The sequence below is a fragment of the Amblyomma americanum genome, chromosome 2 (genome assembly GCF_052857255.1).
Source record: "Amblyomma americanum isolate KBUSLIRL-KWMA chromosome 2, ASM5285725v1, whole genome shotgun sequence".
Taxonomy (NCBI): Eukaryota; Metazoa; Arthropoda; class Arachnida; order Ixodida; family Ixodidae; genus Amblyomma; species Amblyomma americanum.
The window spans coordinates 17,400,022-17,421,246 of NC_135498.1; the positions used below are offsets into that span (position 1 = coordinate 17,400,022).

At 47.9% G+C, this 21,225-nt stretch overlaps 1 protein-coding gene across 2 annotated transcripts; it reads left to right on the forward strand.

Moving 5' to 3' along the window:
* The first annotated feature begins 1,786 nt into the window (after window positions 1-1,786).
* On the forward strand, window positions 1,787-19,951 carry LOC144118360 (uncharacterized). 2 transcript variants are annotated; one of them, XM_077651310.1, is made up of 7 exons: window positions 1,787-1,860; window positions 8,248-8,305; window positions 9,995-10,089; window positions 14,659-14,772; window positions 16,628-16,681; window positions 18,480-18,533; window positions 19,551-19,951. In XM_077651310.1, exons 1-7 carry the CDS (start codon window positions 1,813-1,815, stop codon window positions 19,683-19,685), a joined length of 558 nt encoding a protein of 185 aa, XP_077507436.1. In that variant the 5' UTR covers window positions 1,787-1,812; the 3' UTR covers window positions 19,686-19,951. The 2 variants fall into 2 exon arrangements, with proteins under 2 accessions (XP_077507436.1, XP_077507437.1); XM_077651311.1 differs by lacking the exon at window positions 18,480-18,533.
* The last annotated feature ends 1,274 nt before the right edge of the window (window positions 19,952-21,225 follow it).

The window sequence follows — 21,225 nt, forward strand, 5'->3', positions numbered from 1 at the left end:
TTAATGGCAGGAACAGGATAAATGCGTAAAAATTTTTTCCCGACGTTTACTTCTGCGGTAATGCGAATTTCAGCGACACCTGGTGCTAAACGGAACGCCGATGACCGGCAGAGTAACTGCGGGTAGTAAACACTCACTGTCACGCACGGTCGCTCACAAATGTATCCGCATTCATCCAACTAGAACACAAGTGACGTCTGTGTGGGCCAATCACTGATTGGCACTCTGGCCAATCAGCATGGCCCGTTGTCATGACGTCATGTGTGACACGTCAGTCCGGTGTGACATATCAGCCTAGCGCGTGGCCATGACATCATGCGTGACATCATTTTATCCTTGACAGAGTGCCGCGCTCTCAAGAAGTCATTCGTGATCTCAGAATATTTTTGATAATCATTGGTCGTGGCGCACTACACCTGCTGTGTTACGCTAATGACATCGACGCCGCATAAGCAGGTAGCGTAGCCTTAAGGGCTGTCACTATAACTCGAAAGAAAGAGCTGGTAAAATTACGTTGGCTGGGGGCAATTCAACAATCGCATCGTCAGAAGTGTATTTACTTCTGTCTTCTAAAATATCATGAAACACTTCATCTTTAACAAGTAAACACTGTTGAAAAAAAATCATTGCTTTGTCTTATTCTGCTTAGCCAGTAGATTATGTGTCCGTCTAACTGTTAGAAAAAATGTCGAGGCAAGCACTTTGGACAAGTTTGCAACGAGCTCTAAAGAATCAAAACATGCACTTTTCTGTTACGGTGCTGCCAGGGTAAGACGGCATATAGCAGATAAGACATTTTCAACTTCAGTGAAGAAAACGCAAAAAAAATTGATTATTTTGTGCAAAGCGACTCTTCCGTTTCGTCTCTCACACAGTCTCGCGAGACACCCAAGCAGGACAATGATGATGATGATGATGATGATGATGATGATGATGATGATGATGATGATGATGATGATGATGATAGCACTATTTGCCAAAAGAATCTCGCAAAGGCTTCCCTCAGCGGCCCCGTGTTGCCAATCATCCCGGCTACAGCCTATATTACAGCATCTAGATTTCGGCGACGTGCGTTTTTAAGCACGCAAGACACACCACTTTTAACATCGTCGGATTATTAGCACCTCAAAATATTATTGGAACAGGAAAATTTGTTGCTCTCGGCAGCTTGAAGTATCTCTGACGAGGCTGCGCTGCCGCATCCCCCCTATAAATTTCTATTTACGCAAGTCGGGTTTGGCGCTCTCTCCCCTTTGTGCATTTTGCCGTGAGCCAGAATCTATTGAACATTTTTGGCTGTATTGTCGCCGATTCAACTCTCTGAGAAAAAGGTTGCTGGAGGAGCCCTTGCAGCATCTTGGCCTTAGTTTGAGCAGCCCGCTCTTGCTATCATTTGGCGCCACCACATTTGGGTTCAGCCACAGATCTGTTTGTACCGCTGTTCTAAATTTCCTAATAGAATCTCACCGACTGCCTTGCTAAGTGTTCCAAAATTTTCCTTTCTATCAATTATTACATTTTGACTTAATCATTATTATTTAATCCGTCTCTTTATTACTATTCTTATAATTTTGAAATCCAAACTCTCATCTCTTTACTGTTCATGAGGAAGAATTCACCGGTGTTGCACTCCCACGTGCTCTTCCTTTTTAATAACTGCGTTCAGGTGAACAGCCACCCGATTCTTGGCCGATCCCCCAGTGTGGGTATGTGCCATCTTTTGATAGGCTAACAACAACAACAAGAATGCAGCGTGGCCTCCGCTCGCTCCTTCTTCGTTTCAGAGGAAGAAGAGGACGAAGAAGTACGAGAATGGCCTCCACCCGAGAAAAAGTGGTCTACATCATTTACTTTTTCGCAGTGAGTATCGATGCGGCCAAAGGGTAGCTGTGGCAGTTTCGTCCTGTACCGTGCACGCGTAGGGTATTTAGCAGGCTCGATGGAGTGCGGTGGGGTGAAAACGCCTGAAATTAAGTTGAAGACAGCGCAGCGAGATATGGCAAGGAAAATATGGGTTTAGTGTTAAGAGAAAGGAAGAAGGTAGGATGGAAAGGAGAACAAACGGGAGTTAATGACATTCAAGTCGAAATCAAGGAAAAATTGGCATGTCCATTGCATGCAATGCGCAGGCCAGAGAACAGATGGTCCGTTAGGGTAACGGAATGGATTCTAAGATCAGGTAAGCTTAGAAGTGAGCCGCAGAGGGTCAGATGGACGTATATGTTGTGGCGGAAGCCACTTACAAAGACCCTGTGTTAGCAAAGGTTCGCGAGGCACTGTGGGCTGGAACAGAGCTGCGGGATCCTGTGCTAAAGCCATATGCCAATCGCACAACGCAAATGAGCGTCCAAGAAAATTGCATCCTGCTGGGTTCGCGAGTGGTTATTCCTAGTACACTGCAACCTCAAGTGCTGCGTCTACTCCGTGAAGGCCACCCTGGAATTTCAAAAATGAAGGCAGTCGTTCACCGGACTCTGTGTTGGCTGTTCGTTCTCTGGCGCTCGCCCGCAACGCGCGGGGCTCGGACATCACAATGGCGACGAGGAACACGTGTTGAACTGTTTGAAGCGTTCCTGTACTTCGGAAATGCCAGGCGTCGGCAAGCTAGAGCCGTTCGACACGCAGACGAACTGGGACGAGTACCGAGAGAGAGCTGTTCAGTACTTTATTGCCAACGATGTGCCGGATGACAAGAAACGAGCTGTCTTGCTCACGTGTTGTGGCCCGGCCACATACACCTTGCTGCGGAATCTGCTGGCGCCCGTGAAGCCGTGCGAGGCAAGTTTGACTACCATTTTTGATGTCCTCGGGAGGCATTTCTCGCCACAGCCGTCGGAAGTTGTTGCCTCATTCAAGTTCAACTCCAGAACACGACAGGCGGGTGAAGCGGCTGCTGACTACTTCGCAGCCCTGAACAAGCTGGCCGATGAATGCGGGTTTGGCACCTTTCGTGAGAGAATGCTGCGCGACCGTATAGTGGCGGGAATTAACGATGAATCGATGCAGAGACGACTGTTGGAGCTGCCGGACTTGACGCTTGACATGGCGAAGAAAACGGTTATCGCGATGGAAGCGGCAAACAAGGATTCGCAAGTGCTTTCAACGGCGCCCGCGCCCTTTGTCGCGCCGACCAACGCTGTGTCACGTGACTCTACGAAGCCGAGGCGAGAAGAAACGGCCATTTTGTGCTTTCGCTGTGGTGGCGGGCATCTGGCGACGCAGTGCCGACATCTAAACAGTGTCTGCCACAACCGTGGGATTAAGGGTCATCTCTCTCGTGTGTGCAAGGGGAGAAAAAATGCGACAAACACCAGGAGAGCGAAAGATGTAGCAAATACCAGGAAAGCGGCGCTGCCGTCTGTGAACAAATCTGTGCATGTCGTGAACGATGCCAGGTGTGATGGAGCCAATGAGCGACCGGATGCGCTTCAGGTATACGAATTGTGGAGTCTGCAACGCACTGCAGGAGTTACTCAGCCATACCGCGTGGAAGTCGCGGTGAACGGAACTTCGCTGCTAATGGAAGTTGACACGCGAGCAAGTGTATCCGTCGTATCTGGGGACACATTTCACCGAAAGTTTCCGTCGGCACGTCTGAAGCCTTCAACTGTTGTGTTGAAGAGCTACTCAGGTGAACTGTCTCCTGTACTAGGAAGTTTGCCTGTGACTGTTCAGCTGGGGAACCGGAAGTGCGAGGAGGTGTTGTACGTTGTTTCTGGTGATTGCCCGTCCCTCATGGGGCGCGGTTGGATGAAGGGTCTTGGTTTGGAATTATGCAATGCGAGAGAGCTCAATGCTGTGTCGTCGCTTGAGGATGTACTGGCTGCGTACTCCACTGTTTTTGATGGCAAACTTGGAACTCTCAAGGGCGTGGCTGCCAAGATCACCATTCAAGACAATGCCAAGCCAAGGTTTTTCAAGCCTCGATCTGTACCGTTCGCGATGATCGATCGTGTTAACGAGGAGCTGCTCCGTATGGAACGCGCTGGAGTGCTGCAACCGGTAAGATCATCAGAATGGGCTGCACCCATTGTGCCTATTCTCAAGCGCAACGGACAGATTCGAATCTGTGGTGACTTCAAGGTCAAGGTGAATCCTGTGACTGTGCCGGAGAACTATCCGATACCGCGTGTTGAGGATCTATTCGCCAGACTGAGTGGGGGTGAGAAGTTCTCCAAGCTCGACCTCAAGGATGCCTACTTGCAAGTGGAGCTGGACGAGGCGTCCTCGAAACTGCTGACCGTCAACACGCCAAGGGGGCTGTACCAATACACACGCCTGCCTTTCGGCGTAACCTCAGCACCGTCGATTTTCCAGAGGGAGATGGACAACTTGATGCGCGGTCTACCACACGTGGTCGTGTACTTCGATGACATCCTGGTGACTGGGCGCAATGATAAGGATCACCTTCAGAACTTGTGCCGAGTACTGCATCGCTTGAAGGAAGCCGGTCTGAAGCTGAAGCTTGACAAGTGCACCTTCATGGGTCCAAAAGTGGAATACCTGGGCCACGTTGTCACGTCGGCTGGTTTCCATCCTAACCCTGAAAAGACTGAGGCTGTGCTGAAGGCCCCCAAGCCTAGCGATGTGAAGTCACTGCAAAGTTATTTGGGACTGGTAAATTTCTACCGGCGATTCCTGCCAAATCTGTCTGCTGTTCTTCATCCACTGAATCAATTACTTGGAGCCAAGACACCGTGGATGTGGGGTGCTGACCAGGAACGCGCGTTTAGGGAAAGCAAGGAGTTGCTGGTGTCTGCTGCGGTTTTGGCACACTACGACCCTAGGAAAACATTGGTGCTGATTTGCGATGCATCACCGTATGGAGTGGGGGCTGTGCTGGCTCACCGTGAGGACACGGGCGCTGAGCGTCCGATCGCTTTTGCATCAAGAAGTCTCACATCAGCTGAGCGCAACTATAGTCACTTGGATAAAGAGGCACTTGCCCTGGTGTTTGGAGTGACCAAGTTTCGGCAATATGTCAGGGGCAGAGAGTTTGAGGCGGTCACCGACCACAAGCCTTTGCTAGGCCTGCTCTCCGCTGACAAACCCGTGCCAGAGACGTGCTCTCCTCGAGTGCTGCGCTGGTCACTGATGCTGGCCGCTTATAACTACAAGCTTAAGTACAGACCCGGAGCCGGCATCGCCAGCGCTGACTGCTTGAGTCGGCTGCCGCTGCCTACTTCGGAACACACTGTTGAGCGGCCAGCTGAAGTATTCATGCTTGAGGCTGTTTACCCCAGGGTTTTGGTGGCGTCTGTTGTGGCGGAAGCCACTTCCAAAGACCCTGTGTTAGCAAAGGTTCGCGAGGCACTGTGGGCTGGAACAGAGCTGCGGGATCCTGTGCTAAAGCCATATGCCAATCGCACAACGCAAATGAGCGTCCAAGAAAATTGCATCCTGCTGGGTTCGCGAGTGGTTATTCCTAGTACACTGCAACCTCAAGTGCTGCGTCTACTCCATGAAGGCACCCTGGAATTTCAAAAATGAAGGCAGTCGTTCACCGGACTCTGTGTTGGCTGTTCGTTCTCTGGCGCTCGCCCGCAACGCGCGGGGCTCGGACATCACAGTATAAAATTAGGAACTTTACGGGGGTAAGTTGGCCACAACTCTCACAAGACTGGAGGGATATGAGAAAGACCTTCGTCCTGCAGTGGACGTAGTCCATCGGGAGGCAGAATGAACGCAATGCTGCTGACAACTATTCGGTCTTTCTTTTGTGGTTCAGCACAACTTCTTAACGTTTTGGCATTTTTGGTGCACTATATCCACTATTCGAGGGGGTGGCACCAAGAGGGCTATGTCTCCATCATTTTCACGGACTGTAACTCGAGTTAATCTATGGCGACGTGTTATTCTGGTACAGCAACAGAGTCAGACATTTGGTGCTTTTTGTTCTATCAGCAGTGCTTAGAGCTATGCAGGCTTACTTTTGAGCGCGTGCACGAGAGGTAATGGCAAACATTACCTAACCCTAACTGCAACTGAGTGACTTTCTGACGCTTTGTGGTCGTGCATCAGCGTACGGCGCATCGGAAATTTTTTGTTTTCGCCCATTTCAGCCGTCCAGGCGAAGCTCGAAACGCAAAATGTTTAAGAGCAGTCAAATGGACTCATGCTGAGGAAATACGATAGCATGCTTCTTTCGTTCGCCAATTTACTCCAGTTCTGATTCGTTTCGAATTTCGAGTTCATTATTTTTCACTACCCAATCTATCCAAAACCTGATTCTATCCCAATTCTAACTGCACAATTCCGCAAAATATGTTGCACTCATAGATCGCGGCGAGCCCTCATACCGCTCCCAGCGCAGTGGCTAAGCGATGCACCACTGCATTCACAGGTGACTTTCAAACACGGCCACCGGTGGGTCTTGAGAGACCCATATGCTAGAAAGAATAGCTCCCCCACAAGCTTCATTTTGTAGCGTAAGCTACACTGGCCGAGGCTCAGCAGTTTCGCGTGGCTCCTGGAGAGCCGTGCTGTGCATGCGCGAGGAGCAGTGACGTCACATGACGCACAGCTGGCGCGCCGAGCCGCCGCGCACGCCTTGCCGGTCTGCGCATCCTCTGGAAACAGCACCACGTGACCAACCACGTGACTGGTCACGTTGACAACCGCGTGACGATCCACGTGAGCAGCCACGGCGCTGCTCCGCACCACGTGACCGACCACGTGGCCAACCGCGTCATCAACCCCCCGCACACACACTGAATGAAAGAAACCCTGTGTCGAGGCTGCGAATCGAACCAGGGCCTATGGCGTTTAAGGCGGAGACGCTACAACTCCGCGACGACGGCTCAATGTTTAACCGTGAATAAAGGCACATGTAGTGAATGCGCGCCTTTCATATATTAACTCTTCCGAACCAGATGTCGCCGCGCTTACGCTGCGTATATCCTGGCCTAACAGAGCTTGGTCATCCTCAATTTTTGTTGCAAAGACAGGTCATCGGGAGGCTATATATTTGGCACGTAGGTCGGTTGTTGTCCAAGTGGTCTCTTAGTTATTTTAATTTTCGTTGAGTCATTCTTCGTCTCACGTGCCCCCGCTTTCCCCTACGAGTGAAGAGGGGTGGGCGGAGAAGGGGACGCTTGATAGGTGGCAGGCGGAGGCAAACGAATTTCAATTAACATACCTAATGGGTGGAGGATGCACACACACGGTGACACCTATGGACAGTTTTCGCCTTCATGGCCCTCCTAATGATATCTCGTTAAAACGCACGTTCCATAAGTAGCCACAGGAAGACTGGGGGCATTTATGTTTAAATGCTGCAGCAACCAATCTTGAACAGATATTTAACTCAACGCATGATGTGTGAGTAGAGTAGGTTAGCTCAGCCTAGCGCACGCATCCTCGGTTTGTTCCTCCCTGGTAGTTTGCTTTACATTCCTACTTTACCTCCACACGTCTCAGAATGTGCATTTTACGTTTTAAGGCGAAAGCCTTTAATGGCTTGTACTCCCGTCGAGATCCTGTCCGTCCGCTATATCACCAACCGGAAGTCACGACAACGGAAGTGACATCACACACACACTTGACCTCGGCCGATTTGCACCAAAAGCGATGTCCAGCCTAATTCGACTACGACGAACACCATGGTGTCCCCCAAATTTTGCCCGGGTCACCCCCGAAATATGACCTTGGCCGATTTGCTACACAATCGATGTCCAGCCTAATTCGACTGCGGCGAACTGCGGCGAATGGTGACCCCCAAATTTGGCGCGGGTCACCCCTGAAATCTGACCTTGGCCGATTTGCACCAAAATCGATGCCCAGCCTAATCTGACTATGGAAACCATCATGGTGACCCCAAAATTTGACCCGGGCCACCCCCGAAATTTGACCTTGGCTGATTTGCACCAAAATTGATGTCCAGCCTAATAGACTATCGCGAACACCATGACGACCCCCAAATTTGGCCCGGGTCATCCCCGAAATTTGACCTTCACCGATTTGCCCCAAAATCTATGTACAGCCTAATTTGACTACTGCGAGCACCATGAAGACACCCAAATTTGACCCGAGTCACCCCGAAATTGGACCACCCACCCACGAAATTTGACCTTGGCCGAAGGCTTTCGCTTCGCGCACTTTATATCGCCAAAGTGCCCCCTGAATTTGAACACCCACCTCTGACTACTTGTTCCTTACTTTTTCGCTGACGTGATGTGCAATCCATAGACTTTGTGTGGTCGATAACCTTCTGCCACCTTTGTCAGAAAGCTGTTTCCTTGCTCGCAGGTGTGCAATGCGCTGAATCTTTTCTGCTACATTGGAGGATTTCACAGGCGGAAAGGAGGTGAGGTTCCACACATTGTACTCGGTGACCTCGGCGCCCCATACAGACCAAAAGATCACATTTGGAATTGTATCAGTGGCCTATTTATCGTACTCTTGAGCACATTTTTGTGTGCTTGATATAAAGGTAGACTCACACGAGCAGCAGTGGGCAAGCATAAAAAGCGAGAACTTTAATTATGCGAGAATCGAACTGCCGGGATATATAATGTATAGTATAGCAAGCATCACAGTACAATAAAATGAACCTAATTATAAGGACATATTTCTATTCATTGATTTGCGCCTCGAATGAAGGCCTAGAAGAGTGATCCGGGCAAGGACATGATTTTGGTGTGCGCAAACTGTCATTTAGGAAAATCCATATGCAGTTAAAGCTGACTTCAGCAGCTCAAATTTCTTAAACATCAGCAGGTTGAGGGACAGTTCTGTGGCTCCACTATGATGATCGCCGACAAAGCAGTTCGTAACCTCGTGTACTTCTAAATTTTAAAGCAACAACTTTAAGGGCCCCGTTATGCAGAAAATCCGGTGTCGTCGCCGTTGGCCGTGCGTTGACCGTGAGCCAAAAATCCCCGATTGGCCGGCTGGCGTGGCAGCTCGGCGCAAATGATTGATGCAGTGACGCCGGCATGCGGTGGTCGCCAGAACTGAGACACGCCGCGTTGCACCGCTGCGCCAACAGATGGCGCGCGAGATGAGGCTTGCGCTAGCGGAAGCGTGGGCAGGCATCGAGACCCCCTGGCCTGCGCTTGCAACGCTAGGGACTGCGCCGATAAGTGTTCGTGTCTCTGAAATGAAGAGCAGTGGACTCCAGGCCGCTGAATGGAGCATTAAAACTATCGCATCATACCCTTAAGGCGGAGTTTAAATGTCCCCCGAATTTTCCAGCTGTTTCAATGCGGCAGGTGTCCCAGCTAAAAGTAACCAATGTATTAAAAAAAAAAAGACGGGAGTGCCCAGCCGTGCGAAACGAGCGAAGTGCTGTTGAGTCTCATGGGCGAGTCAGCAGTTTTTTTCGCTCTGGAAAATAATAAAGAATAATACCTAAGTTTTGAAATATTGGTGCCAGGAATAAATTGTCAATGCAGAAGTTGTCTATCACCTTGAAGAACAGCCGCCCGAAATATTTGAACCAGCGTACCACTATCGTAGCTTTCTTTATCGCCCTTAAAAGAAAGCCCCCCCCCCCCCCCCCCAATAATAAAAAAAACGCTACAATTGTCGCACACGAACGCAGTGCTATTTTGGCTTCCCAAGATGTCCTTCAGAGAACAAAATAGGCTTTTCACTGGAGCACTGTCCCTGACGAGGCTCGGCGATCGCACTGAGCAAGAAAAATGCGCCACCAGCTGCCCTGTGGTAGCTTTTGTATTTCGCGGGCTTTTTCTTAGGTCGATCAATAAAGCTTCGTAAATGACACCGCCGTGCAAACATTCCAGTCAGCTACTTTTCGAGGCTATCTGCAGCTTTTGAATGGACACTTCATTCTTGAAGACAATATTTAAAAAGTTAGCTGATTAGTTTGAACGAAAAAATACTGCAGACAAGGGCACGTGAATCTCAACAGCAATTAATTGATTTCGCCAGCCTGAGACAATCATTGCTTATGAAAACCTTGGTTATTTTTAGCTGACACACCCGGCTTATTGAAGAATGCTGGTCATATATTCGATTCATTTTGTTTCAGCAAAGATACAGGGAAGTGAATACTACTTCATGCTCGAGACTTTCCTGAACCTTGTATCTGACGTCATCATGCTGCGCACACTTCGCCGCCCGCCGGTAAGAACTGCGCGATACGAGGAATACCGAAATAACTACGTTGACGGCGAGTTAGCTTTATTTCAATTCAAAATTCAGAGCAGTGAGCAATACTCCTCTGATACTGTACGCGTTTGACGTGCCATATGAGGAAACACAAAAAGAAACATGTCCTATTCCCGCGCGGCAACAGTGTGTCTCTTCGGCGATATGGCTTGTTTGTTTTAATATATTTGATCAAGGAAGGCTGATTAAAACTTTTATCTCATTTTATTTAAATAAAGATCTTATTTTCTTTAAATAAAGGTTTATGAAAATTGGAAATAGGTTTTCGGGAAAGGAAATGGCACAGCTTCTGTCTCACATATCGGCGGACACCAGAACCGCGCCGTAAGGAAAGGGGAAAAGGAGGGAGTTAAAGAAGAAAGAAAAGAAGAGAGGTGCCGTAGTGGAGGGCTCCGGAATAATTTAGACCACCTGGGGATCTTTAACGTGCACTGACATCGCACAGCACACGGGCGCCTATGCGTTTCGCCTCCATAGAAACGGAGCCCCCGCGGTCGGATTCGAACTCGGGAACTCCGGCTCAGTAGCCGAGGGCCCTAACCACTGAGCCACCGCGGCAGAATAAAAAATTGATTCTATACAATTTTCTGTCTAAGTTTGAACTTGTTCGGCAGAAAAAGAGGCAGTTATTTTTTGGAAAATCTTATTTAAAAATCGGGCTTATTTTGACCCCCTCGATTCACGCTCGCGATGACAAGGCCGAAACGTACTTCGTGATCACCGTTTGAAAGAGAATGAAGATGTAGTCTAGCTTAAGGATTCGCGATCCAAAACCTCTCTTTGACGCAGCGACACCTGTATTTTAGTATTTTTTTTTATTTTATCCCTTATAAAAGCTCTTTTCAACTTCAAACTAAGTGAATCAATTGAAGGTAGTAATCTATTGATGCAGTCTAAATGCGGTCACCTAATCGATCAAGCAATCAGTCTGATCAATCCGACGAAAGACAAATAGGGCCTTGCGTAACATAGCCTGGCAGTTGAGATTATCGAAACTTGTTACATTCAAACTTCGCTATAATCAAACGGTTTTTAACAAAAAATATGTATACAGGGAAGGAATACATATTCTATTCCCCTTGGAACCTTCGTTAGAATTAAGCACATGCATTTGGTGTCTCGTTTTTAAGAAGACAATTTTTCTTACAAAATGACGTAACAAAGTTTTGATGAACCCCAATGTCCATTACGCAGTGAGTGTGGCAATTTATAACAGGGCACAGGTCAACCTAGCCGTTTCTAAGTGGTAGATTGAAATCGCCGCCGAATAACCCGCTCCGTCGAGCACCGCACAAAGCATGGGGAAATGTAGACGTAATCCCACCTTAAATGTGGCTTGAATGGAGCGTTTTCCTGGACAGTTTATCAGCCAAGGTTCAGGGTTTGATGCTGGCAGTCCGTTCGTCGTCGAAAATTGGGTTCAGAGCCTATTAACCGATGCCACATTGCGCGGTATACACGGCCCTCGTCGAAAATTGGGTACGGAGCCTATTAACCGATGCCACGTTGCGCGGTATATACACGGCCCGCTGCGCCATAAGTTGCCAGTCATTGCAGTTTCCCCGTTCTCCAACACACAGGGCCCACTGCGAGCGCACTCCACTTTTGTGGTTCAACGTGCAGTTTGGTTTAGTTTTCGCAGCATGGTCGCATACGGTTAAAGCGGTCTTGACGGTACCGCGCTGGTTTCACATAACCAATGCTGCGGAAAACGAATGCGCAGGACAATTTCCGCAGACCAGAAGGTGTTCAGCATCAAAGCCTTCGGTCGGACGTACGCATTGTGCACATTACATTCCTGTCATGGTTAAAAGTGTTGTCACCTGCGTGCTCGTGAGGTGTGGGGCGAAGCCAACCAAGACGAAAACTGGTGACTAAACTGCGGGCGCGTGCCCTCTCTTACAGCGGCCCCTGTCGGCTTAAGCACCCGGAACACGGAGCTAAATATTCTGAATAGGTCTCTCCCTTTCCGCTGTGACGTTACTTCCCCAAGACTTGTCTCCTCAGCTTCGAAGCTGATGTGGTTTAAGGAGGTCACGGGCACCCTTTGATGAAGCTGGCAGATTCGCTTGATGCGTGTCATTCGGCCACGCAGTGGGCGTTTGGTGCGCTTCTTGAAGGCCTCTGCAACGCACTTTGGCGGCCTACTAAACTACGGCTATGTTCTACTTCGTATGCGCAGGGGCAGGTAAGCCCTTTGGCTCGTAACAGTTGCAACTGATTTCGCGTAGCGCTGTAAAGAAGCAACGGCTATAACGAAGATATCACCAGGCCTCTTTGACTTCTTTATAACCAGGCTCAACTACAGAACCATATAACTTCATAATTGCAGTAAAATATAAAAGACTACTTATTACGCAGTTCCTCAAGAGAGAGAGAGAGAAAAGTGGTAGAGGAAAGGCAGGGAGGTTAACTCGAAGAATGTTCCGGTTGGATACCCAGCACTGGGGGAGAGGGATGAGGAGGCGTAAAAGGATAAGAGGAAGAAGACGAATGCGGTCCGTAGCAAGCACGATAAACAATGACGCGCGCTGCAAGTTGCAGGCCGCCGAAGCTGTTGTAGCCTGCATAACTTGAGGGCTGCCGAGCGCTGAGACCTGAGTTGAACGCGTCGAGCGTCCTCCGCCACTAACACAAGGCACTCAGGCAGCGCAGAGGTTATATAATTATAATTGGTTTTGGGGGGAAAGGAAGTGGCGCAGTATCTGTCTCATATATCGTTGGACACCTGAACCGCGCCGTAAGGGAAGGGATAAAGGAGGGAGTGAAAGAAGAAAGGAAGAGAGAGGTGCCGTAGTGGAGGGCTCCGGAATAATTTCGACCACCTGGGGATCTTTAACGTGCACTGACATCGCACAGCACACAGGCGCCTTAGCGCAGAGGTTCCAGTGTGAAGAAAGGCTGCTTGCAGTTGCGGTTGACAATGCAGATGATAACGTAAGACATCCTGACTTCATCTCGGAACGATGAGTCTGGAGAGTGCATAGTGCCAGCTATTAGAGAGCCGCAAGTTCTGGATGGAACATATTCAGCACTTGCAGTGCATTCTGTGCAACTGTCGTGTGCAAGCAGGACACGCATGGCGTTCGCGAATGTCTTCAGCGTTGCTATTGCTTGCTCGTCTTCGACTTGGACCTGTTCCTGGTCTATACTGCCCAACCAGCAGTAGGCTGAAGCGTCAAGCATGAAGCTATGCCCTCAGTGTTGTCATAATTGCCCATTTAACTCCCCATTCCCCCTTCTGTTCTAATCGGCGTATTGTAACCCGCCCTCGACTGTTAATTTATTTTTTTAATTTTACGCTGAGCATCATAAGCACGATGTTACCTGTTTACAATCTCCCCTGAATGCTAGGGACCTTTCAGACCAGACCAAGATGATTCTGAGCCTGATTGGTTATTAAGTAACCCTATGAGGCGAGATGACTGCACTGGCTGCATTCCACAAGTATGCGTATGAAGAAATTCTCTGCTGTGCCTTAGATAGAGGAGAACTTTGCCCAACACTAGGCTGTGTCTTTCTCTCACTAAATATAGCCTTCTTTCGATGACTCCGTCACGATGTGCGTGAGAACAGCTCGAGCGCGTTAGTGCTGGAGCTATGGTAAAGCTATTCGTTTGGATTAGTCCATACGAGAACAGAAACACTGTCGACGCGGGTATAGAGGCCAGACTGTAAAGTCAAGTCCAGCTTTCTAGGGCAAACATTTTGAAAATTGGAAAATTGTAAGACACTGTTATGGAAATGTTGAGCGAATGGTCCATTATTCTAATATGTAGCAAATCTTTCTTTTTAAGTGTTTCCAGCAATCGCATCTAACAGTTAAAACTGCCATAGAAAACCAATGGGGAACGCTTTTGAAGATAGCAAATACGTGAATAGAAAAAAAAAATATGAGAATGCCGCCAGGTGATCTGCGAATATATTGAATGTTGTAGTGAAATCTTGCATTTAATGAAAAAATTGCACTCATAAAAGGTTTCCCGCTCAAAAACGCTTTTGTCCAGAATTGATGGGTATGGGCTAGTTGGTGAATATTGAACTTGTTAAAGATCCCCAGGTGGTCGAAATTATTCCGGAGCCCTCCACTACGGCACCTATTCTTCCTTTCTTTCACTCCCTCCTTTATCCCTTCCCTTACGGCGCGGTTCAGGTGTCCAAAGATATATGAGACAGATACTGCGCCATTTCCTTTCCCCAAAAACCAATTATTATTATTATTATTAAAAGCGGGCCCCAGTGGAAACACAAAGACGCGCACACGAGAAAGAGGTGTTATACATGAACGGACACTGAACTTTCAAGCGCCTTATTGAAACACTGCCGCACAAAACATCCGACGCATGCGCATGTTCAAGTCCTGCTATGAGGTGCATTAGTGCCAGCTTTGATCACTCTTGTTATTTACCTGGTAGGTGGACAAGTTTCCTGTTCGTTAAACACGTGGACATATAATCACACGATTTTCTTTCTGACTGCATGTCTGCCGAGACTACTTGTTTCTTTTTCCGTCTCTCCCTGTAGGTGTCCATGTCCGTGCTTACCGAACGGATACTCGCGTTTATCGTCTGGAACGTTGGAACCTCGGCCACGTGTTTCGCCTGTCACCTCGTGTGGTGCTACCGCAAGTGCCATTCGGTAAGTCACGACCGATCTGATACCACAGTATTCTGATTGCGCGCTTGGACATGAAGAAAAACGTACGAGCATAAAAAATTCCTGGGGTAATCGAGCTGTTCTAGATAGAAATACTTTCGGCATCTTTGGTTATCTCGTTCCTTAGGGAAATATCTGGAACGGTAGATATGTGCGGCCCTTTTACCCGCCGCGGTGGCTCAGTGTATAGGGCGCTTGGCTACTGATCCGGAGTACCCGGGTTCGAACCCGACCGCGTTTCGATGGGGGCGAAACGCTAAGGCACCTGTGTGCTGTGCGATGTCAGTGCACATTAAAGATCCCCAGGTGGTCGAAATTATTCCGGAGCCCTCCACTACGGCACCTCTTTTTTTTTTCTTCTCTTGGTCGCTCATTTATCCCTTCGCTCACGGCGCGGTTCAGGTGTCCGCAGGTATGTGAGACAGATACGGCGACATTTCCTTTCCCTTTCCCCAAAAACGAATTTATGAGGCGCTTTTCGGAATGACGTCGCCGACAGCGTCATTATCGCTTAGCATTTTCGAAACGCCACAGTTTGAGGCAGTTCACAAGTTTTTCCAATTTTTGTAACTAATTATATTTCTACGAATTTTTGTAGTGTTTGTTCATTCTTCGACGCTGCCGCCACGCCGCTTTATCAATTTGTTTGTGGACGCAAGACGCGACCAGATTTATTTCGATTGATCGCATCCAGGCGGAGCAGATTGTACCTTGGTCCAGAATGTTCTGGTAACATTACACGTTTTATTTCAAAAGTTCGCTGTCAGCTTTAAATTGAGCACGACAGCGGCGGGCATTCAGTTCGACGACCGCCGAGCACACTTGTCGCAACGCCGCCGCCGAGTGATTCAGTCCATTGTGGGCGCAAGTCAGCCCTGGTAAAGTTTTGTTTAGACGTCATTTTAGCTGTCTTTCTGCTCTCCGGATTGCTGTCGCCTCCACGTGACAATTTCAGTTTTGATTATGATGATTTTTTAAATTTTTTTAGTGCAAAGGCAACTGCTGCCAAAGAAGGCCATGGTACAAGGTGTTTTCGTCTACTTAAAGTGGAGTCAAAGACCAATTTATCAATAATTTCACCTTGCATAAGCCGAGCATCAGATCATTGTAGCCGTGTTATTAAATCCGTAGTAGCGTTGTTCATCACCTCCGCGAGTAAAGTATCAAACTTTTGCATTTTTCTACCTACACATGTGCTCCCACATGTGCGTGAGATATAGTACAGCATTGCTTCCTGAATGTACTGTGTTGAAAACCCCTGTTATGCACTAAACTCTCGAAGATCGCTATCGCGCGATATGAATTCCATACCGAGCGACAACTTGAAGTGCAGGAAAGAATATCTAAACTCCATTCCAGTGAGGTTTTATAGTTGCTTGTCCGTGACAGTTGCCAAGTTTTGTAACTGAAAGCAGGCTTATAGTGACAATTATTGTATTGAATAAAAAATGGCCATTAGAAAGACAAATTGGTTTCAGCGATCAGGGGCCGTCATCTTATCCTTCAGCTAGGGTGCCATAAATTGTAGCCACACTTTACACTCCAATCCCCGCTGTGAAATCTTTTAACTAAACCTGCAGCGAAAACTAAGTAAACAGAGATAGGCAGTATTCACTTGGCAGTCAGTTCGAATCCATGCACAAGCCTTGAGGGTTTCAGTTCTTGTTACATGGTCGAAAAAATAAGCCCGTTATGTTAGCCTAAGAAATACCTTTCCCTTCATTCTTTGGGTAGTATCGGTATATAAGCACGAGATTTGAGTGATCCGCTTTGAGTGATTTGAGTTATTTAAGTCAACGTAGTTTATGACCCGTTGCTCCTTCTGTTCAATTTTCAGGCCCGGGTGGATCTCGAGAAGATACCGTACAACCGTGATGCTGCCACACACCGGGTAGGCGTCAGAATTTGTACACGCTTTCTTGCGTACTGTTACGAGGCCTGCAGATATTGCGTACATAGTCACCTGAAAGCGTAGCTTGTCAGCATACGATGCCAACGGAAATTGAATCCATTTAATGAGCAAAACACCGCAGAAAACTCTCGTGTGAGACTATCTCCCAGATCAGTGCCACTGATTCTATGTATGGTACAATCCGACCCTGCAGTTCCAAATACGGACCCAAAATATTGAAGGGTTAGTTATTATCTGACTAAGGGGCCGCCGCGGTGGCTGAGTAGTTATGGCGCTCGGCTGCTGGCCCGAAAGATGCGGGCTCGATCCCGGCCGCGGCGGTCGAATTTCGATGGAGGCGAAATTCTGGAGGCCCGTGTGCTGTGCGATTTCAGTGCTTTAAAAAACCTCCAGGCGGTCGGAGTTTCCGGAGCCCTTCACTTCGGCGTTCCGCATAGCCTGAGTCGTTTTGGGACGTTAAACCCCCATGAACCTAACCAAACCTTTTTGGCCGCCGCGGTGGCTGAGTGGTTATGGCGCTCGGCTGCTGGCCCGAAAGACGCGGGCTCGATCCCTGCCGCGGTGGTCGAATTTCGATGGAGGCGAAATTCCGGAGGCCCATGTGCTGTGCGACGTCAGCGCACGTTAAAGAACCCCAGGTGGTCGAAATTTCCGGAGCTCTTCACTACGGCGTCCCTCATAGCCCGAGTCGCTTTGGGACGTTAAACCCTCATGAACCAAACCATTATCTACCTAACACTATACCAAGGGCTTCCGACCCATCATAGAGTAAAAATAGTTCAAACGGTCGTCAAAACGCATACTGTACATTAATCACTTCAAAAATAAGAGCTTGTTTATAATAAGAGTAATTGATAAATAAATATATTCTTTTTGGCGTTTGCAGGTTGAGCGGCAGAAAACATTGCATCTGTGTTTCTATTTTTTCCACAATTAGATTTAGGTTGTGCAAGGCAAAGTAAAGCTGTATAAATGTCCTCGTGTTCTAGAAAATTTGGATCTCCGAATTTTCCAGGAGACGAGCATCTCCGAATGCCGTAAGAACTGGAGAAACGCGCTGCTTTGATGCAAGTTCAAAGAGCGTTGTCTGGGTTTCTTATCGCGAAAAGTTTGCCCACTTTTCAAATGAAAAGAATTTGTGCAGTTGCAAATCAATCGTGGCGGATAAATACTCACGAACACCTGTGCTGAAATATAAGCAGCCTGAAAAGAAGAGCACCGATGCAATAAAGGGAACAAAAGTACCCAGGACGCGTTGGCAGCAATCAAAGCCGATTGCTCTTAATTGGCAAGTGGCTCAAGACCACACTTGTGGAGGACGAGCTGAAATCTGCAGTATTCAAATGAGGCGCGGACATCAGTAAACGGAGCACTCCATTCCGTTCTAATGGCAATCTCGCCTTTCCTATGAGGTATCAGGAAACATTATTTGTTCCTGTCAACGCGAACTATCGTGTACTACTAGCCTGCACAAACCACATTTGCCAGTCTCAATTAGGAAGCGAGAGAAAAATGTTAGAAGGCAATAGCGTGCTCCGTTTACTTTTGGCAGCGCCTGTACCTGCTTGCAAACGTGCCATTTATGCCCCTAGATCCCCTTTCGCTCGTTCTGAAGGCTTCTGTCCCTAATAGTACGCCTTGCATTTATTTTCTCTTTTTTCCGAGCGGCTAACTCGTAGGCATTATATTTAAAGAAAAAAAAACGGCTTAATACGGTAACATTTCTGCAGAATGAAAATCGAAATATTCCTCTTTTCTTACTGCTTTCCGCTTTCAGAAGATACTCTTCATGTCCAGCGCGTTACAGTACACAGTCATCTTCCTATTCAAGGTGGGTGCACATGCAGTCGACTCCGGTGTAACCCGCGTGTCATTTTTCAACTATTTATTTTTACAGACATCTTTATATTTCGGCTGTCTCATTACTGCACACCTCCCACAACATGCCGCTACTGAGAATTGCAGCAAAACGCCCGTATTTTGAGAAATACTAGAGTAATTGCCGATTGGAAGACGCAGGTTGGACTCCGGCCGCGGCCCTCGCATTTCGACGCAGGCGAAATGCTGGAGACCTTGTGCAGTGCACTATCCCAAGGCCCAAGAAGAATCCAAGGCGATCGAAATTTTCCGGAGCCCTCCACTTCGGCAGCCCTCATAACCTCAGTCGCTTCAGGACGTTAAACCCAATGAAACTAACTAGAATTAAGTAAATGAGTTCGCTTTGCTAAAACTCCCATCCACACGCTTCTGATTTAACTATAGCGAGATTGCGTTCTACTTCATGGGAGACGCACACCTGTTTAAAACACTTCCTTATCAACGTGGGCTCAGCGTGGACCAGTCACACTTCTGAGTTCGAGAAGGAATTAACTCTTGGACCAGTTGGTATTGTGCACTGAAGGTCGTAGTTATCGAGCAATAAAGAAAAAGGCAGATTCTGCAACATTTCTGTTGCTTAAGCACTTTTTGCACTACATAATTAACACGTGACGCGTGTTGCTGTCACAAGCTGGTTCCCCCTCTCGCTTGGTGTTTGTAAGGGCACCCCTGTCGCAGCCTGGAACTTCATTCCAGGCTGCTTTAAACTGCGATTCCTTGGTCTTGATGTTGTCTTTGCTTCTATTTAGTCTTTACTTACGAAGGTAGACACGAATATCCGCGAAAGCGCTTGGGCTTAGTTCGTATTTAGTCCATGTGGTTCGACTAGCCCTCAAACACCTGTTCTGTCGACTGGATGCTTTTGTTCTGTGTAACGGCAGAAAGTTGATTGCATTGCAAATGAAAACATTTCCTGTGTTTACAAACCCTGCAAATATTTTTTCTCCTGTTATTTTTGTTTTGTTTTCAGATCACGCTCCTGAGCGTAGTGTACAATTTTCACCAGGAGCTGGAGAGAAACAACACAAAAAAGCGCCAAGTCACCCATCATGAAGAAGCCGGAGACTCCACCTTACTGGAATCCGGCCGTGAGATAGCTTATTGAATATACTAGAAGGTTGTGCACATCTGCGAGTACTCCTGGATACGTTGTTTTTTGAATGCAGAGATTCCTTCTGTCGGGAATGAAACATGTGTGATAAACTTGTGCTCCTGCAAGGTCCCTAAGATATGCTCCTTCTGCAAGTGCTTTTACCCATTTGATTCCACGTCAGGAGCAGCTCTGAACTCTTCGAGATTTCTGCTCATGTCTGATCGTTAGCCGGACCATACGTTCAGCAAGATTGCAATAAATGTACACTGTATGGCTCAGCCTGTTGCGTTAATTCTTATTTTCTCATCTGCTCTTTAAAAAAAAGAACTATGAACTAGTTCGAACTAAAGTATTCGTGTGTTCTTATTTTCCTTTTCTCTTTACTAAAAAATACTTAGAGCTCCAACACCGAATGTATGCAAATTTCACCTGTCAGATGTGTCCTTTGGTATTGCACGTCTTTAACCTGCATTTTCAACTTGGTCAAATGCTTGGCTTCCAAAAAAAAAAAAAGCAAGCTGCCAAGTGACTTTACTTTTCAAAAGGGTGATGCCGATGGCATTGGTGATTGCCGCCTTGTCCCTGTGTTGGTTTTATTCACTAGGGAGTTGTAAAAACTCATCGATATAGGGTTTCCTGGCGCACCCTTTCGCAGACATCAGCACGCTTGTTGCCATCACATGCCGCTTTATTAAATATGTACATCAAATGATATTCCGGGATATTAACTTAAATCTCCCGTTGACCCATCTGCGCCGGTTTTTGCTGCATGATGACACTCTATAAAGCAGAAGCTTTTACCCCCCCCCCCCGGCCCCGACCTCGTGCTCTGTTCACCCAGCCCCCCCCCCCCCCCACCCCCACACACCATAGATGTTACGTGGCCCTAGGCGAGAACGATGTAAGGACGACTTAGGGCACAGCGCACAGGCGGAGAGCACAGGGCCCGCACAGAGCACAGGCCACCCAAGCTCAGGACACGCGCACCACCGAGACACTTCGTTCACCTCGTCTTCATTCACAATATGCGTTGCTATATCTTATTTCATGTTCATTGGTGACGCTAATTAGTGACATTAAGTAAGTGTTCCTGTAGTGTAGTTCGCCTACTGTGTGGTATGAGGTGCTCGGACAAGGCCTCCATTCAACCCACTGAACGAAATTTCCTTAGTGCGGTGTAGAGGCAGCATGCCCGGCTCCCGATCCAAAAGATAGCGGCTCGATTTTTCTTTTCCTCGAAACTGCTTTTCGGCTTCAGTGCCCTCTCGTCCAATCAAGTTTTTTTTTTTTTTTCAGTCCTGCTGGCGCAGGGTTTTCCGCCGAACGGTTCCTTTAACGCAATCGCTTTATAATCGCGGCACAATATTTCCGGCCACTTGTTCTATCGCGATAAGTGAGGCAGACCCGGGTACTAAGGCGCCGCCCGAGCCGAGGCTGAACAATGCTGTCGTCAGGGTGCAGCTGTGGTGTATACAGGCGGCCGAAACAGAAACCTCTATGTAAGCGAGGCCCAAAAGGTGGCCGCAATGATGACACACGCTTTGCCACTGAG

Excerpts from the sequence above, each read along its gene's own strand:
- LOC144118360 (XM_077651310.1), top strand. The coding sequence starts at position 1,813 with ATGGCCTCCACCCGAGAAAAAGTGGTCTACATCATTTACTTTTTCGCA. Across the intron at positions 1,861-8,247 it reads ACATCATTTACTTTTTCGCA|GTGTGCAATGCGCTGAATCT; the intron begins GTGAGTATCGAT and ends CCTTGCTCGCAG. Across the intron at positions 16,682-18,479 it reads GTGATGCTGCCACACACCGG|AAGATACTCTTCATGTCCAG; the intron begins GTAGGCGTCAGA and ends TTCCGCTTTCAG.